At 43.6% G+C, this 18,414-nt stretch overlaps 1 protein-coding gene across 1 annotated transcript in view; it reads left to right on the top strand.

Moving 5' to 3' along the window:
• The first annotated feature begins 203 nt into the window (after positions 1 to 203).
• Positions 204 to 18,414, top strand: part of LOC109876911 (zinc finger protein 420-like) — a 54,442-nt gene continuing 36,231 nt past the window's right edge. The window contains 3 exon segments of the mRNA XM_031811084.1: positions 204 to 386; positions 751 to 928; positions 7,912 to 8,728. Coding sequence (XP_031666944.1) covers positions 384 to 386; positions 751 to 928; positions 7,912 to 8,728 — 998 coding nt within the window. The 5' untranslated portion in view covers positions 204 to 383.

The following is an 18,414-nucleotide window of genomic DNA, read 5'->3' as shown; positions in this document are numbered from 1 at the left end:
TATTGAATTCTCCATGTGGTCTACATTAAAGTGCACCTCGTCTAATATAACAGTCTTTTAAAATTCAATATTGGTGCATATTTTCTACTTAAAAGATCAATGGGACGCAAAAGCCAACCAATTTGTGGAACGAGCCTTTTACATTTGCATCACAAACAATATTTTTGGAAATCATGATGAAAGTGGCCATTTTAGGCCCTATTTAGACATATTAATGCCTCTTGTAAGACTGTGATTGCAATAGAAGATCATAAGTTTACAATCGGTTTCATGTTCTCTTCCCCACAGGAGAGAGACATGACTATCCTGGATCCTCTGGGGAGCCTCAACAGCATCCTGATGCTGACGAGGCTGAGAAGAGTCTCTCCAGATCAGAACACCAGATGGTACAGCTTGGTCTGGTCTAGCATACAGCTTGGTCTGGTCTAGCATACAGCTTGGTCTGGTCTAGCATACAGCTTGGTCTGGTCTAGCATACAGCTTGGTCTGGTCTAGCATACAGTTTGGTCTGGTCTAGCATACAGCTTGGTCTGGTCTAGCATACAGCTTGGTCTGGTCTAGCATACAGCTTGGTCTGGTCTAGCATACAGCTTGGTCTGGTCTAGCATACAGCTTGGTCTGGTCTAGCATACAGCTTGGTCTGGACTAGCATACAGCTTGAGGTCTGGGTTTCTGTAATGCACTTTATGACAACAGTGGCATCAGCATCCATAATGATATGTGTTTGTGTCCCCTCTTTATGGTTACTAGGACAACGCTAGCCCTTCCTCCCTCCCAGAGTCCCTGTGTCATGCCTCTCCCGGTAGCACCTTACTGCTGGGTATGAAGAGGTTGTCTGTGCTGCTGGTGGACTGCAGGAAAACAACGGGGCTGAGTGGAACTGTGAGAGGAGGAGAAGAGAAGAAAGGATCAGATTTGACTTATCAAAGTAAGTGCTGTAGTTCAGTTTGAACAAATAAAATAGATCTGCCCTCTGGTATCTGTTACCAGGACAACCAGCCTTGAAGGAGTTCCCACATATGCTAAGCACATGTTGGATACATTTCCTTCACTCTGCAGTCCAACTCATCCCAAAACATCTCAATTGGGTTGAGGTCGGTTGATTGTGGAGGCCAGGTCAGCTGCTGCAGCACCACATCACTCTCCTAATTGGTCAAGTAGCTCTGGGTGGCTGGTCTCAGACGATGTGGAAGTCCTGGTCTGGCGTTGTTATATATGGTCTGCGGTTGTGAGACCGGTCGGATGTACTGCCAAATTCTCCAAAACAACGTTGGAGGCGGCTTATGGTAGAGAAATTAACATTAGAGTCTCAGGTAACAGCTCTAGTGGATATTCCTGCAGTCAGCATGCCAATTGCACTCTCCCTCAAAACTTGAGACATCTGTGGCATTGTGTTGTGTGACAAAACTGAACATTTTAGTGGCCTTTTATTGTCCCCAGCACAAGGTGTACCTGTGTAATGATCATGCTGTTTGATCAGCTTCTTGATAAACCATTCACCTGACAGGTGTGGCATATCTTGGCAAAGAAGAAATGTTCACTGACAGGGATGTTATCAAATTTGTGTACCAAATTTGAGAGAAATAATCTTTCATGCGTGTGGAAAAATACTGGGATGTTTTATTTCAGCTCATGAAACATGGGACCAACACTTTACATATTTGGAACATCTACCTAAAATATTTAATTATTTTTTTACTTTACTCAAAATATCATGACATTAATTATAGTCAAAATATTTTAAAAAATATATGTGAACTTCTAAATAAATATAAAATGCCTTTTTTTCACCTTTATTTATCCAAGTTCTCATTTACAACTGCGACCAAGATAAAGCAAAGCAGTGCTACAAAAACAACAACACAGTTACACATGGGATAAACAAAGGTACAGTCAGTAACACAATAGAAAAGTACATGTGTACAGCATGTTCAAATGTAGTAAGATTAGGAAGGTAAGGAAATAAATAGACCATAGGCCAATTTAGCATTAACACTGGAGTGATAGATATGCAGATAATGATGTGCAATTAGAGATACTGGGGTGCAAAAAAAACAATATGGGGATGAGGTAGTTGGTTGTGCTATTTACAGATGGGCTGTGTTGGAGTGTTGTATGGCATTGAAGCTCATTTGGAGTTTGTTAAAACAGTGTCCAAAGAAGGGCCAAATGTATAAAGAATGGCGTCGTCTGCGTAGAGGTGGATCAGAGAATCGTCAGCAGCACGAGCGACATCATTGATACAGTTGAAGTCGGAAATTTACATACACTCATGTTGGAGTCATTAATACTCGTTTTTCAACCACTCCACAAATTTCTTGTTCCCAAACTATAGTTTTGGCAAGTCGGTTAGGACATCTACTCTGTGCATGACACAAGTATATTTTTCCAACAATTATTTACAGACAGATTATTTCACTTTTATTTCACTATCACAATTCCAGTGGGTCAGAAGTTTACATACACTAAGTTGACTCTGCCTTTAAACAGCTTGGAAAATTCCAGAAAATGATGTCATGGCTTTAGAAGCTTCTGATAGGCTAATTGACATAATTTTAGTCAATTGGAAGTGTACTTGTGGATGTATTTCAAGGCCTACCTTCAAACTCAGTGTCTCTTTGCTTGACATCATGGGAAAATCAAAAGAAATCAGCCAAGAGCTCAGAAAAAAAATTGTAGACCTCCACAAGTCTGGTTCATCGTTGGGAGTAATTTCCAAATGCCTGAAGGTACCACGTTCATCTGTACAAACAATAGTATGCAAGTATAAACACTCAGCCGTCATACCGCTCAGGAAGGAGACGCATTCTGTCTCCTAGAGATGAACATACTTTGGTGTGAAAAGTGCAAATCAATCCCAGAACAACAGCAAAGGACATTGTGAAAATGCTGGAGGAAACGGGTACAAAATTATCTTTATCCACAGTTAAACAAGTCCTATATCGACATAACCTGAAAGGCTGCTCAGCAAGGAAGAAGCCACTGCTCCAAAACCATAAATAAAGCCAGACTATGGTTTGCAACTGCACATGGGGACAAAGATCGTACTTTTTGGAGAAATGTCCTCTGGTCTGATGAAACAAAAATAGAACTGTTTGACCATCGTTATGTTTGGAGGAAAAAGGGGGTGCTTGCAAGTCGAAGCACACCATCCCAACCATGAAACACGGGGGTGGGAGCATCGTGTTGTGGGGGTGCTTTGCTGCAGGAGGGACAAAATAGATGGCTTCATGAGCTAGGAAAATTATGTGGATATATTGAAGCAACATCTCAAGACATCAGTCAGGAAGTTAATGCTTGGTCGCAAGTGGGTCTTCCAACTGGACAATGACCCCAAGCATACTTCCAAATTTGTGGTAAAGTGGCTTAAGGACAACAAAGTCAAGGTATTGGAGTGTCCATCACAAAGCCCTGACCTCAATCCCATAGAAAATGTGTTGGCAGAACTGAAAAAGCATGTGCAAGCAAGGAGGCCTACAATCCTCACTCAATTACACCAGCTCTGTCAGGAAGGAATGGGCCAACATTCACCCAAATTATTGTGGGAAGCTTGTGGAAGGCTACCTGAAACTTTGACATAAGTTAAACAATTTAAAGACAATGCTACCAAATACTAATTGAGTGTATGTAAACTTCTGACCCACTGGGAATGTGTTGGGAGAAATAAAAGCTGAAATAAATCATTCTCTACTATTATTCTGACATTTCACATTCTTAAATAAAAGTGGTGATCCTTACTGACCTAAGACAGGGAATTTGTACTGGGATTAAATGTCAGGAATTGTGAAAAACGGAGTTTAAATGTATTTGGCTAAGGTGTATGTAAACTTCCGACTTCAACTGTATATACAGAGAAAAGTGTCGGCCCGAGAATTGAACCCTGTGGCACCCCCATAGAGACTGCAGAGGTCCGGACAACAGGCCCTCCGATTTGACACACTGATCTCTATCTGAGAAGTAGTTGGTGAACCAGGCGAGGCAATCATTTGAGAAACCAAGGATATTGAGTCTGCCGATAAGAATGTGGTGATTGACAGAGTCAAAAACCTTGGTCAGGGTGATCAAGATAACTGCACAGTTCTTTTATTGATGGCGGTTCTGATATTGTTTAGGACCTTGAGCATGGCTGAGGTGCACCCATGACCAGTTCGGAAACCAGATTGCATAGTGGAGAAGGTACGGTGGGATTCGAAATGTTCGGGGATCTGTTTGTTAACTTGGCTTTCAAAGATTTTTGAAAGGCAGGGCAGGATGGGAATAGGTCTATAACAGTTTGGGTCTAGAGTGTCTCCCCCTTTGAAGAGGGGGATGACCGTGGCAGCTTTCCAATCTTTGGGGATCTCAGACAATACGGAAGAGAGGTTGAACAGGCTAGTAATAGGGGTTGCAACATTTTTGGGAAAGAAGTTCCAGATTGTCTAGTCCAGCTGATTTGTTGGGATACAGATTTTGCAGCTCTTTCAGAACATCAGCTGTCTGGATTTGGGTAGGGGGGCTTGGGCAAGTTTCTGCAGGGGGTGCAGAGTTGTTGGACGGGGTAGGGGTAGCCAGGTGGAAAGTGTGGTCAGCCGTAGAAAAATGCTTATTGAAATGATCGATTATCATGGATTTATCGGTGGTGACAGTGTTTCCTAGCCTCAGTGCAGTGGGAAGCTGGGAGGAGGTGCTCTTATTCTCCATGGACTTTAGTGTCCCAAAACGTTTTGGAATTAGTGCTACAGGATGCAAATTTCTGTTTGAAAAAGCCTTAGCTAGCCTGTGTATATTGGTTCCTGACTTCCCTGAAAAGTTGCATATTGTTGGCTATTCGATGCTAATGCAGAATGCCACAGGATGTTGTTGTGCTGGTCAAGGGCAGTCAAGTCTGGGGTGAACCAAGGGCTATATCTGTTCTTAGTTCAACATTTTTTTGAATGCTTATTTAAGATGGTGAGGAAATTACTTTTAAAAAGCAACCAGGCATCCTCTACTGGCGGGATGAGGTCAATATCCTACCAGGATACCCGGGCCAGGTCGATTAGAAAGGCCTGCTCACTGAAGTGTTTTAGGGAGCGTTTGACAGTGATGAGGGGTGGTCGTTTGACCATGGACCCATTACGGACGCAGGCAATGAGACAGTAATTACTGAGATCCTGGGTGAAGACGTCAGAGCTGTATTTAGAGGGCAAGTTGATCAGAATGATATCTAAGAGGGAGCCCATCGTTACGGATTTATGGTTGTACCTGGTAGGTTCCTTGATCATTTGTGTGAGATTGAGGGCAGATTGTAGGACAGCCGGGGTGTTCAGCATATCCCAGTTTAGGTCACCTAACAGTACGAACTCTGAAGATAGATCTGGGGCAATCAATTCCCATATGGTGTCCAGGGCACATCTGGTGGCTGAGAGGGATCTATAACAAGTGGCAACGGTGAGAGACTTGTTTCTGGAAAGGTGGATTTTAAAAGTAGAAGCTCTAATTGTTTGGGCGCAGACCTGGATAGTGTGACAGAACTCTGCAGGCTATCTCTGCAGTAGATTGCAACTCCGCCCCCTTTGGCAGTTCTATCTGGTCAGAACATGTTGTAGTTGGGGATGGAAATGTCATGATTTTTGGTGGCCTTCCTAAACCAGAATTCAGACACGTCTAGGACATCAGGCTTGGCAGAGTGTGCTAAAGCAGTGAATAAAACAAACTTAGGGAGGAGGCTTCTGATGTTAACATGCATGAAACCAAGGCTTTTACAGTTACAGAAGTCAACAAATGAGAGCGCCTGGGGAATGGGAGTGGTGCTGGGGGCTGCAGGGCCTGGGGAATGGGAGTGGTGCTGGGGGCTGCAGGGCCTGGGGAATGGGAGTGGTGCTGGGGGCTGCAGGGCCTGGGGAATGGGAGTGGTGCTGGGGGCTGCAGGGCCTGGGGAATGGGAGTGGTGCTGGGGGCTGCAGGGCCTGGGGAATGGGTGTGGTGCTGGGGGCTGCAGGGCCTGGGGAATGGGAGTGGTGCTGGGGGCTGCAGGGCCTGGGGAATGGGTGTGGTGCTGGGGGCTGCAGGGCCTGGGGAATGGGAGTGGTGCTGGGGGCTGCAGGGCCTGGGGAATGGGAGTGGTGCTGGGGGCTACAGGGCCTGGGGAATGGGAGTGGTGCTGGGGGCTGGAGGTTCTGGGGAATAGGAGTGGTGCTGGGGGCTGCAGGGCCTGGGGAATGGGAGTGGTGCTGGGGGCTGCAGGGCCTGGGGAATGGGAGTGGTGCTGGGGGCTGCAGGGCCTGGGGAATGGGAGTGGTGCTGGGGGCTGCAGGGCCTGGGGAATGGGAGTGGTGCTGGGGGCTGCAGGGGTTAGCCTCTACATCACCAGAAGAGGAGTAGGATAAGTGTACGGCTAAAGGCTGTAAGAACTGGTCGTCTAGTGCGTTCAGAACAGAGAGTAAAAGGAGCAGATTTCTTGGGCGTGGAAGAATAGATTCAAGGCATAATGTACAGACAAGGGTATGGTAGGACGTGAATACAGTGGAGGTAAACCTAGGCATTGAGTGACAATGAGAGGTTTTGTCTCTAGAGGCACCAGTTAACCCAGGTGAGGTCACCGCATGTGTGGGGGGGTGGGACAACAGCAATAGACAAGGCATATTGACATTAGGGAGAGGCATGTGTAGCCTTGTGATCATAGGGTCCAATGAGCAGCAATAGGTGAGTCAGGGAGATGTTCGGTAGTCGCTACTACGCTAGGCGAGCTGGAGACACAGCGATTCAGACAGCTAGCGGGCCGGGGCTAGCACATGGGCCTTTGGCAATGTCGCAACAGAAGAGCCTGTTGAAACCACCTCGGACGATTATGTCGGCAGGCCAGTCGTGATAGACCAGCGGGGCTCTGTGTCGGCAGTAATGGGTCCAGGCCAATTGGCAAAAGAGGTATTGTAGCCCAAGAATAGCCTGGTGAACCGCTTCGGAAGGCCAGGAGATGGGCCTAGTTCGAGGCTAGCTAACTGGTGCTTGCTTCGGCACAGAGACGTTAGCCAGGAGTAGCCACTCAGATTGCAGCTAGCTAGCTAAGATGATCCGCTGTAAAGGTTCAGAGCTTGCGGTAGGAATCAGGAGATGTGGTAGAGAAAAGGCAGTCCGATATGCTCTGGGTTGATTTCACGCTGTGCAGACTGGCAAGTATTGGCCGAGCTGAAGCTGGCTGGTGTCGGGTTAACGTTGAATACCGCTAGCAGCGGCTAACTGACTAGTAGCTAGTTAGCTGGCTAGCTTCTGATGGGGTTCCGGTTCTAAAGTATAAAAATAGCAGATCCGTACCACATTGGGTGAGGCGGGTTGCAGGAGAGTATATTCAGTCTGTAGATGGAAAGTGAGATAAAAATATATACAAAAAGAAAACAATATATAAAATGATATTTACACAGGACTGGACAAGACACAACACCCATCCGACTGCTACGCCATCTTGGAATGTGTCAACCCTATGGGGAGATGTTACTGATGTGCTTTGTGTCTGTCTCCAATGCAAAAATGAAACGTCCACATTGGACGTATCTATCGATCGTATCTATCGTACCTATTGAGCAGGTGGAAGTAATTCTTTACTTAATTTTAGGTGTAAGGAAGTGTGTAGGCCGCATTCTGTATCATACATCTATGAAGGTTATATATTTATAACCACCTGCTCGATAGGAATCCAATTATGTCTTGAGTGATCTAGAACTGTCTAGTTTGTTGTGTTCCGACTTATAAAACAGAAAGAATAACAAGTAATGTAAATATATTATCACTAATTACCAGGTAGCTTTACAACATAATTTGTTTTAAATGATGAAATGTTTGAATATTGGCCTCAGGTTATTAAGGGATGTGATTTGGATTAAACCTCAGCAAGGCAGTTTTATCATATGGAGATTTCATTCTGGTCTCTTATAAAATAAACACTGTCTTTTGCAGGAGGAAAACCGAACTTGGAGGAACCAGCGACGTCCAAACCAGCAAGACGACACCTCTGCTCCCATTGTGGAAAAAGTTTTAACCAGTTAGTTAGCTTGAAAAGACATGAGAGGGTACACATAGGAGCGAAGCCACACCATTGCTCCCAGTGTGAAAAGAGTTTTAAGCGGTTAGACACCCTCAAAGCTCATGAGAGAATACACACAGGGGAGAAGCCATACTATTGCGCCCAGTGTGGAAAGAGTTTTACGCAATTAGGAAGCCTGAAAGAACACACAAGACTGCACACAGGGGAGAAGCCTTACCACTGCTCCCAGTGTGGAAAGAGTTTTAACCAGTCGGGAAGCCTGAAAGCTCATGAGCGAATCCACACAGGGGAGAAGCCTTACCACTGCTCCCAGTGTGCAAAGCGTTTTATCCAATTAGGAAGTCTGAAAGAACACATGAGACTGCACACAGGGGAGAAGCCTTACCACTGCTCCCAGTGTGCAAAGCGTTTTGCCCATTTAGGAAACCTGAAAGAACACATGAGGCTGCACACAGGGGAGAAGCCTTACCACTGCTTCTGGTGTTCAAAGTGCTTTACCCATTTAGGAAACCTGAAAGCTCATGAGCGAATACACACAGGGGAGAAGCCTTACCGCTGCTCCCACTGTGGAAAGCATTTTAACTATTCAGGAAAGCTGAAAGAACACATGGGACTGCACACAGGAGAGAAGCCTTACAAATGCTCAGACTGTGGGAAGACATATTACTCATTACAGTCACTTAAACATCATGTACGAATCCACACAGGAGAGAATAATTACTTATCCTAGTGTGTATATTGATATTTAACATTACATTGACTTATAATTCATCAGAGAACATACACAGCTCTCCCATGGTCTTATATTGTTGACTGAGAATGTGTACTTGTTTATAACATTGTACAAACATATATTTAAATGCTTTTATTAGAAAACATGAATTGAATATGAATTATGTCAGTTTGAATATAGAGTAGATCAAATTCCATGTGTTTAAATTGTCCTTTTTTAAACTCTATGTGTGTATTTATCTGGGTGTGTCATTCCTCCAGCACTACAGATAATACAGGGATATTGACTTCACTACAGATAATACAGGGATATTGACTTCACTACAGATAATACAGGGATATTGACTTCACTACAGATAATACAGGGATATTGACTTCACTACAGATAATACAGGGATATTGACTTCACTACAGATAATACAGGGATATTGACTTCACTACAGATAATACAGGGATATTGACTTCACTACAGATAATACAGGGATATTGACTTCACTACAGATAATACAGGGATATTGACTTCACTACAGATAATACAGGGATATTGACTTCACTACAGATAATACAGGGATATTTGGATGTGATGCATTTGCTCCATTGTTTACATTTGCATTGTTGGCCCAATGATGATTTAATGACATGAAAATGTTCACAGACTCTGTAATGGAAAATGTTAGTTATATGTGTCCACATATCTGCGTATGTGACTAACGTTGTGAAACTGACCTATTATAATCTCCTGTTCCTGGGAGGATCATCCAGCGTTGCAAGCTGGCTTCCACCTGCGTCCTTGTATGAATAAAGTCCCTCCCAGGAACAGAAAACTATAAAGATATGTGCTCATCACCCAATGCTTCAGGAATTCAGACTGTCTACACTGCGCTGTGTAACTCTGTTATTCTCTCTGAGCTCAGAAATAAAGAATCTTGGTTTGACTTGGACTCCAGCAGATCCTTATTTTATAATATCCATCACAACTCTCCCACGGATTGCTGTTTATCATTGTCTCAATGAAGAGTTCAAATCAATTTATTTATATAGCCCTTCGTACATCAGCTGATATCTCAAAGTGCTGTACAGAAACCCAGCCTAAAACCCCAAACAGCAAGCAATGCAGGTGTAGAAGCACGGTGGCTAGGAAAAACTCCCTAGAAAGGCCAAAACCTAGGACGAAACCTAGAGAGGAACCAGGCTATGTGGGGTGGCCAGTCCTCTTCTGGCTGTGCCGGGTGGAGATTATAACAGAACATGGCCAAGATGTTCAAATGTTCATAAATGACCAGCATGGTCGTATAATAATAAGGCAGAACAGTTGAAACTGGAGCAGCAGCACGGTCAGATGGACTGGGGACAGCAAGGAGTCATCATGTCAGGTAGTCCTGGGGCATGGTCCTAGGGCTCAGGTCCTCCGAGAGAGAGAAGGAGAGAATTAGAGAACGCACACTTAGATTCACACAGAACACCGAATAGGACAGGAGAAGTACTCCAGATATAACAAACTGACCCCAGCCCCCCGACACATAAACTACTGCAGCATAAATACTGGAGGCTGAGACAGGAGGGGTCAGGAGACACTGTGGACCCATCCGAGGACACCCCCGGACAGGGCCAAACAGGAAGGATATAACCCCACCCACTTTGCCAAAGCACAGCCCCCACACCACTAGAGGGATATCTTCAACCACCAACTTACCATCCTGAGACAGGGCCGAGTATAGCCCACAAAGATCTTCGCCATGGCACAACCCAAGGGGGGGCGCCGACCCAGACAGGATGACCACATCAGTGAATCAACCCACTCAGGTGACGCACCCCTTCCAGGGACGGCATGAGAGAGCCCCAGTAAGCCACTGACTCAGCCCCTGTAATAGGGTTAGAGGCAGAGAATCCCAGTGGAAAGAGGGGAACCGGCCAGGCAGAGACAGCAAGGGCGGTTCGTTGCTCCAGAGCCTTTCCGTTCACCTTCCCACTCCTGGGCCAGACTACACTCAATCATATGACCCACTGAAGAGATGAGTCTTCAGTAAAGACTTAAAGGTTGAGACCGAGTTTGCGTCTCTGACATGGGTAGGCAGACCGTTCCATAAAAATGGAGCTCTATAGGAGAAAGCCCTGCCTCCAGCTGTTTGCTTAGAAATTCTAGGGACAATTAGGAGGCCTGCGTCTTCTGACCGTAGCGTACGTGTAGGTATGTACGGCAGGACCAAATCAGAGAGATAGGTAGGAGCAAGCCCATGTAATGCTTTGTAGGTTAGCAGTAAAACCTTGAAATCAGCCCTTGCTTTGACAGGAAGCCAGTGTAGAGAGGCTAGCACTGGAGTAATATTATAAATTTTGGGGGTTCTAGTCAGGATTCTAGCAGCCGTATTTAGCACCAACTGAAGTTTATTTAGTGCTTTATCCGGGTAGCCGGAAAGTAGAGCATTGCAGTAGTCTAACCTAGAAGTGACAAAAGCATGGATTAATTCTTCTGCATCATTTTTGGACAGAAGGTTATTTGTTTTACTTTCATGGGGTCATTTACAAGCCTCCCACTGGTTGAATTAACTTTGTTTCCACGTCATTTCAACAAAACAAATCTATGTGATGTTTGATTAATGTGGAAAACTGATTGGATTTGTAAAAAGCCATGAACATCAGGTATTTTTTATTTTCACCGAACTGGCAACCTAAATCCAATGACAGGTGACATTTTGTGTAGTAGTAGGACTGCTACTTCCTATCTGACTGGTAATAGGACTTCACTGCTACTTCCTATCTGACTGGTAATAGGACTTCACTGCTACTTCCTATCTGACTGGTAATAGGACTTTACTGCTACTTCCTATCTGACTGGTAATAGGACTTCACTGCTACTTCCTATCTGACTGGTAAAAGGACTTCACTGCTACTTCCTATCTAATCTGGCCCAGAGAATCCTTGGACATACAGGGCACCATTGCTCCTGTCATCTCATTCTCCCTGTGTGATGTCATATCCTTTTCCTGTTAAGGCACTTGACCAGCTGAGTGCAGGTGGGCTCTCCTGTGAACATGGGCTGAAGATCAGACAGTGAAGAGTCTCCGGGGCAGGGATGAAGGCTGTAGGAATGAAGATATAAGATAGCATAACGTCCTGTAGGCAGTATAACATAACTTTCTGTAGGCAGTATAGCATAACATTCTGTAGGCAGTGTAGGCAGTCTCCACAGACGACGCCATCACACTGCACATTGCCCTAACCCATCTGGACAAGAGGAATACCTATGTAAGAATGCTCTTCATTGATTACAGCTCAGCGTTTAACACCATAGTACCCTCCAAACTCGTCATTAATCTCGAGACCCTGGGTCTCGACCCTGCCCTGTGCAACTGGGTCCTAGACTTCCTGACGGGCCGCTCCCAGGTGGAGAGGGTAGGTAACATCATCTCCACCCCGCTGATCCTCAACACTGGGTCCCACAAGGGTGCGTTCTCAGCCCTCTCCTGTACTCCCTGTTCACCCACAACTGCGTGGCCATGCATGCCTCCAACTCAATCATCAAGTTTGCAGACGACACTACAGTGGCCTACAGGGAGGAGGTGAGGGCCCTTGGTGTGTGGTGTCAGGAAAATAACCTCATACTCAATGTCAACAAAACAAAGGAGATGATCGTGGACTTCAGGAAACAGCAGAGGGAGCAGCCCCATATCTACATTGACAGGACAGTAGTGGAGAGGGTGGAGAGTTTTAAGTTCCTCAGCGTACATATCAAGGACAAACTGAAATGGTCCACCCACACAGACAGCGTGGTGAAGAAGGTGCAGTTCAGGAGGCTGAAGAAATTTGTCTTGTCACCAAAAACACTCACAAACTTTTACAGATGCACAATCGAGAGCATCCTGACGGTCTGTATCACTGCCTGGTATGGCATCTGCTCCGCCCATAACCAGAAGACTCTCCAGAGGGTAGTGAGGTCTGCACAACGCACCACCGGGTGCAAACTACCTGCCCTCCAGGAGACCTACACCACCCGATGTCACAGGAAGGCCAAAAAGATCAAGGACAACAACCAATCAACCACCCGAGCCACTGCCTGTTCACCCCGCTATCATCCAGAAGGCGAGGTCAGTACAGGTGCATCAAAGTGGGGACCGAGAGACTGAAAAACAGCTTCTATCTCAAGGACATCAGACTATTAAACAGCCATCACAAACATTGAGTGGCTGCTGCCAACATAATGACTCAACTCCAGCCACTTTAACAATGGAAAAATGGATGTAATCAGCTTATCACTAACCACTTTATATATAATGTTTACATACCCTACATTACTCATCTCATATGTATATACTGTACTCTATACCATCTACTGCATCTTGCCTATGCCGTTCGGCCATCACTCATTTATATATTTTTATGTCCATATTCGTATTCATTCCTTTACACTTGTGTGTATAAGGTAGTTGTTGTGGAATTGTTAGGTTATATTACTTGTTAGATATTACTGCATGGTCGGAACTAGAAGCACAAGCATTTAGCTACACTCGCATTAACATCTGCTAACCATGTGTATGTGACAAATAAATCAAATTGATTTGATTTGTAGCATAACTTCCTGTAGGCAGTATAGCATAACTTCCTGTAGGCAGTATAGCATAACTTCCTGTAGGCAGTATAGCATAACTTCCTGTAGGCAGTGTAGCATAACTTCCTGTAGGCAGTATAGCATAACTTCCTGTAGGCAGTGTAGCATAACTTCCTGTAGGCAGTGTAGCATAACTTCCTGTAGGCAGTATAGCATAACGTCCTGTGAAAGTAGTGAAATAAATTACATGGAATGAAAAGGTGTGGTATTTACTTCTGAGTCCAATGTAATATTGTGTGATCAAAATCTACTATAAAAATGATAGTTTTCTTAGTTTACCATACTTAATTGCCAATCCACAATCTCAGCATGAACAGCAGCCTCGGAACAAATTCTTATTTACAATGACAACATGGCAAAATACATCCTGTGGGGCAGTAAACACAGATCTGGTTACTTTGAAAATACTTGTTATGAAGTTGTTAGCAAGAATAAACAATGTAATTAACATTTTCCCAAACTAGTCAGCAGATGATCCTTTTTTTTCTTCTTTTTAAAAATATTTTTTATTCACAAATATCAACAACCAAAAGCGGAATAGTCACATGCGAACAAGCATACATACAAACGATTTACATTGCCAGGAATCCTAAACAAACAAATCATATTCATTAATAATACCAGTTTTAATTGCCTGTTTGTTTTTCATTTTAGGTAAAGTCGTACCATTTGCATTTGTGAATATGAAATTGACCTTTAATTTAATTTAATTTAAATATTATTGGCAGTTGAATTAAATATACTACATCTTTATCAATGTCAGACTTTCTGAAATAAATCATTACATTGTATAACCGGTCCTATTTTTTTTGTAACAAAATTCTATATGTCAATCCACATTTTTTTACTATAAATACAGGCAGAAAACAAATGCTAAATGGTCTCTTTCTCCATTCCACAGAAATCACGTTTAAAGTCACTATTCAGCTTGAATCTTTTCAAAACATGTTTCACAGGATAAATTCTATGTAACATTTTAAATGAAACTTCCTTTACCTTGTTACTGATACAATATTTGTTAGCAATTTTCCCTGCTTTTCCCCATTGTATATCACCATAGATATCTGACCAGAAGAATCTTTCCCCCATTGTATATCACCATACATATCTGACCAGAAGAGTCTTTCCCCCATTGTATATCACCATAGATATCTGACCAGAAGAATCTTTCCCCCATTGTATATCACCATACATATCTGACCAGAAGAGTCTTTCCCCCATTGTATATCACCATAGATATCTGACCAGAAGAATCTTTCCCCCATTGTATATCACCATAGATATCTGACCAGAAGAGTCTTTCCCCCATTGTATATCACCATAGATATCTGACCAGAAGAATCTTTCCCCCATTGTATATCACCATAGATATCTGACCAGAAGAGTCTTTCCCCCATTGTATATCACCATAGATATCTGACCAGAAGAGTCTTTCCCCCATTGTATATCACCATAGATATCTGACCAGAAGAGTCTTGCTGAGGGAATTGTAGTGTCACAAACATTATTCCTAATCTGTTTATTACTACATTTATCTTTGATGTTAATATTGCCAATGAATATATTTTCATGTAAATCTATGTTACTTACATCGACCACAGAGGAATTTAAAAGAGATACAACCCCCCTTGGATTCACATCAAAAACAATTGCATATTCTTTCGGGTTATTGGAATTTTAAACTTATCAGGAAATTACCCATATGAGAGTAGATATCCATCCTTGTTCAGTAACTGACCAACCAAAATAATTATATTCTCAAACTAGTTACGAAAAAAAGAGACTTATTTTTTAAGTCGTATATCTTAGTTGTTCCATAGAAAGTATCTGTGAGGGGAAGAACTGTGTTTATACGCTAACATCCAAGCTAAAATCGCCTGCTTATGGAATTCGGCCAATTTTACTAGGATTTTATCAACATCAAAATGACATCAAAGCAAAAATTCTAAACCACCAACAGAGTCAAATAAATACTAAGGGCAAGACATTCCAAATACTGTTCTGGTTCTTAATATTCTTCAGAATCAAATCATTTTAAAGTATTATTCAAATCAAATCAAATTTATTTATATAGCCCTTCGTACATCAGCTGATATCTCAAAGTGCTGTACAGAAACCCAGCCTAAAACCCCAAACAGCAAGCAATGCAGGTGTAGAAGCACGGTGGCTAGGAAAAACTCCCTAGAAAGGCCAATACCTAGGAAGAAACCTAGAGAGGAACCAGGCTATGTGGGGTGGCCAGTCCTCTTCTGGCTGTGCCGGGTGGAGATTATAACAGAACATGGTCAAGATGTTCAATGTTCATAAATGACCAGCATGGTCGAATAATAATAAGGCAGAACAGTTGAAACTAGAGCAGCAGCACAGTCAGGTGGAAGTTGAAACTGGAGCAGCAGCATGGCCAGGTAGACTGGGGACAGCAAGGAGTCATCATGTCAGGTAGTCCTGGGGCATGGTCCTAGGGCTCAGGTCAGTTGAAACTGGAACAGCAGCATGGCCAGGTGGACTGGGGACAGCAAGGAGTCATCATGTCAGGTAGTCCTGGGGCATGGTCCTAGGGCTCAGGTCCTCCGAGAGAGAGAAAGAAAGAGAGAAGGAGAGAATTAGAGAACGCACACTTAGATTCACACAGGACACCGAATAGGACAGGAGAAGTACTCCAGATATAACAAACTGACCCCAGCCCCCCGACACATAAACTACTGCAGCATAAATACTGGAGGCTGAGACAGGAGGGGTCAGGAGACACTGTGGCCCCATCCGAGGACACCCCCGGACAGGGCCAAACAGGAAGGATATAACCCCACCCACTTTGCCAAAGCACAGCCCCCACACCACTAGAGGGATATCTTCAACCACCAACTTACCATCCTGAGACAAGGCTGAGTATAGCCCACAAAGATCTCCGCCACGGCACAACCCAAGGGGGGGGGGGGGCGCCAACCCAGACAGGATGACCACAACAGTGAATCAACCCACTCAGGTTACGCACCCCCTCCAGGGACGGCATGAGAGAGCCCCAGCAAGCCAGTGACTCAGCCCCTGTAATAGGGTTAGAGGCAGAGAATCCCAGTGGAAAGAGGGGAACCGGCCAGGCAGAGACAGCAAGGGCGGTTCGTTGCTCCAGAGCCTTTCCGTTCACCTTCCCACTCCTGGGCCAGACTACACTCAATCATATGACCCACTGAAGAGATGAGTCTTCAGTAAAGACTTAAAGGTTGAGACCGAGTTTGCGTCTCTGACATGGGTAGGCAGACCGTTCCATAAAAATGGAGCTCTATAGGAGAAAGCCCTGCCTCCAGCTGTTTGCTTAGAAATTCTAGGGACAATTAGGAGGCCTGCGTCTTGTGACCGTAGCGTACGTATAGGTATGTACGGCAGGACCAAATCAGAGAGATAGGTAGGAGCAAGCCCATGTAATGCTTTGTAGGTTAGCAGTAAAACCTTGAAATCAGCCCTTGCTTTGACAGGAAGCCAGTGTAGAGAGGCTAGCACTGGAGTAATATGATCACATTTTTTGGTTCTAGTCAGGATTCTAGCAGCCGTATTTAGCACTAACTGAAGTTTATTTAGTGCTTTATCTGGGTAGCCGGAAAATAGAGCATTGCAGTAGTCTAACCTAGAAGTGACAAAAGCATGGATTAATTTTTCTGCATCATTTTTGGACAGAAAGTTTCTGATTTTTGCAATGTTACGTAGATGGAAAAAAGCTGTCCTCGAAATGGTCTTGATATGTTCTTCAAAAGAGAGATCAGGGTCCAGAGTAACGCCGAGGTCCTTCACAGTTTTATTTGAGACGACTGTACAACCATTAAGATTAATTGTCAGATTCAACAGAAGATCTCTTTGTTTCTTGGGACCTAGAACAAGCATCTCTGTTTTGTCCGAGTTTAAAAGTAGAAAGTTTGCAGCCATCCACTTCCTTATGTCTGAAACACATGCTTCTAGCGAGGGCAATTTTGGGGCTTCACCATGTTTCATTGAAATGTACAGCTGTGTGTCATCCGCATAGCAGTGAAAGTTTACATTATGTTTTCGAATAACATCCCCAAGAGGTAAAATATATAGTGAAAACAATAGTGGTCCTAAAACGGAACCTTGAGGAACACCGAAATTTACAGTTGATTTGTCAGAGGACAAACCATTCACAGAGACAAACCGATATCTTTCCGACAGATAAGATCTAAACCAGGCCAGAACTTGTCCGTGTAGACCAGTTAGATAGTTATTTAGATAGTTATTTAGAGTATTGAAATCTAAAAGACCTCCGTGTTCTTGGGTATTAGTGAGAATATCTTTCCGTAGATAGTGAGGCTTGTTCCTCCAAATCAAATCATAAAGAATCTTATCTAAGTCCTTTACAGTTTTAGGGGATAATTCAAGTGATAATGAGACATAAACCGATCTGGATAACCCTTCAGCTTTGGCCAATAAAACCCGATGATAAAAGGAAATATCTCTCATCAACCAGAGGTTCAATAACTTCTTTGTTTTCTCAATAATGGAGTTAAAGTTTTCACAACTTTTTCATCCTTGCATATAACAATTCCAAGATAAGTAACCGTATCCATAATTTGAGTAAGCAATAAAAATACAAATGGACTAATTGGGCAGCCCTGCTTAATGCCACGGCCAATATCAAATCTTTGGGATGCCCCGCGAGCTAATTTTACAGAGCTAGTACAACCACTATGTAAAGTTTGGACTGCTTTCAAAAAAAGTCATCAAACCCCAAAAAACGTATTGCTTTGAACATAAACTCATGTTCAACAGTGTCAAAAGCTTTATATAAACCAACAAACATATGAAATCATCAAGGATGAGGTCATTATAGTCTAAGATCAACCTGATGTTATTTATAAAATGTTGACCATGAAAAAAACCAGATTGTTCTTCATCAATTATATGATGCAAGCCTTGTTTCAACCTCTATCAAGGGCAAATAATTTCCCATCATTATTCAACAGGCTAATGGGTCTCCAGTTGTCTATATAAAGACGGTCCTTATTGGGTTTGGGAATCAAAGTAATTACACCTTGATTTAAGGAAGCCGGTAACTCCCCGTTTTCTATTGATT

The sequence above is a fragment of the Oncorhynchus kisutch genome, unplaced genomic scaffold, assembly GCF_002021735.2.
Source record: "Oncorhynchus kisutch isolate 150728-3 unplaced genomic scaffold, Okis_V2 Okis01b-Okis20b_hom, whole genome shotgun sequence".
Classification (NCBI taxonomy): domain Eukaryota; kingdom Metazoa; phylum Chordata; class Actinopteri; order Salmoniformes; family Salmonidae; genus Oncorhynchus; species Oncorhynchus kisutch.
This window is presented reverse-complemented; position numbering and strand designations above follow the sequence as displayed.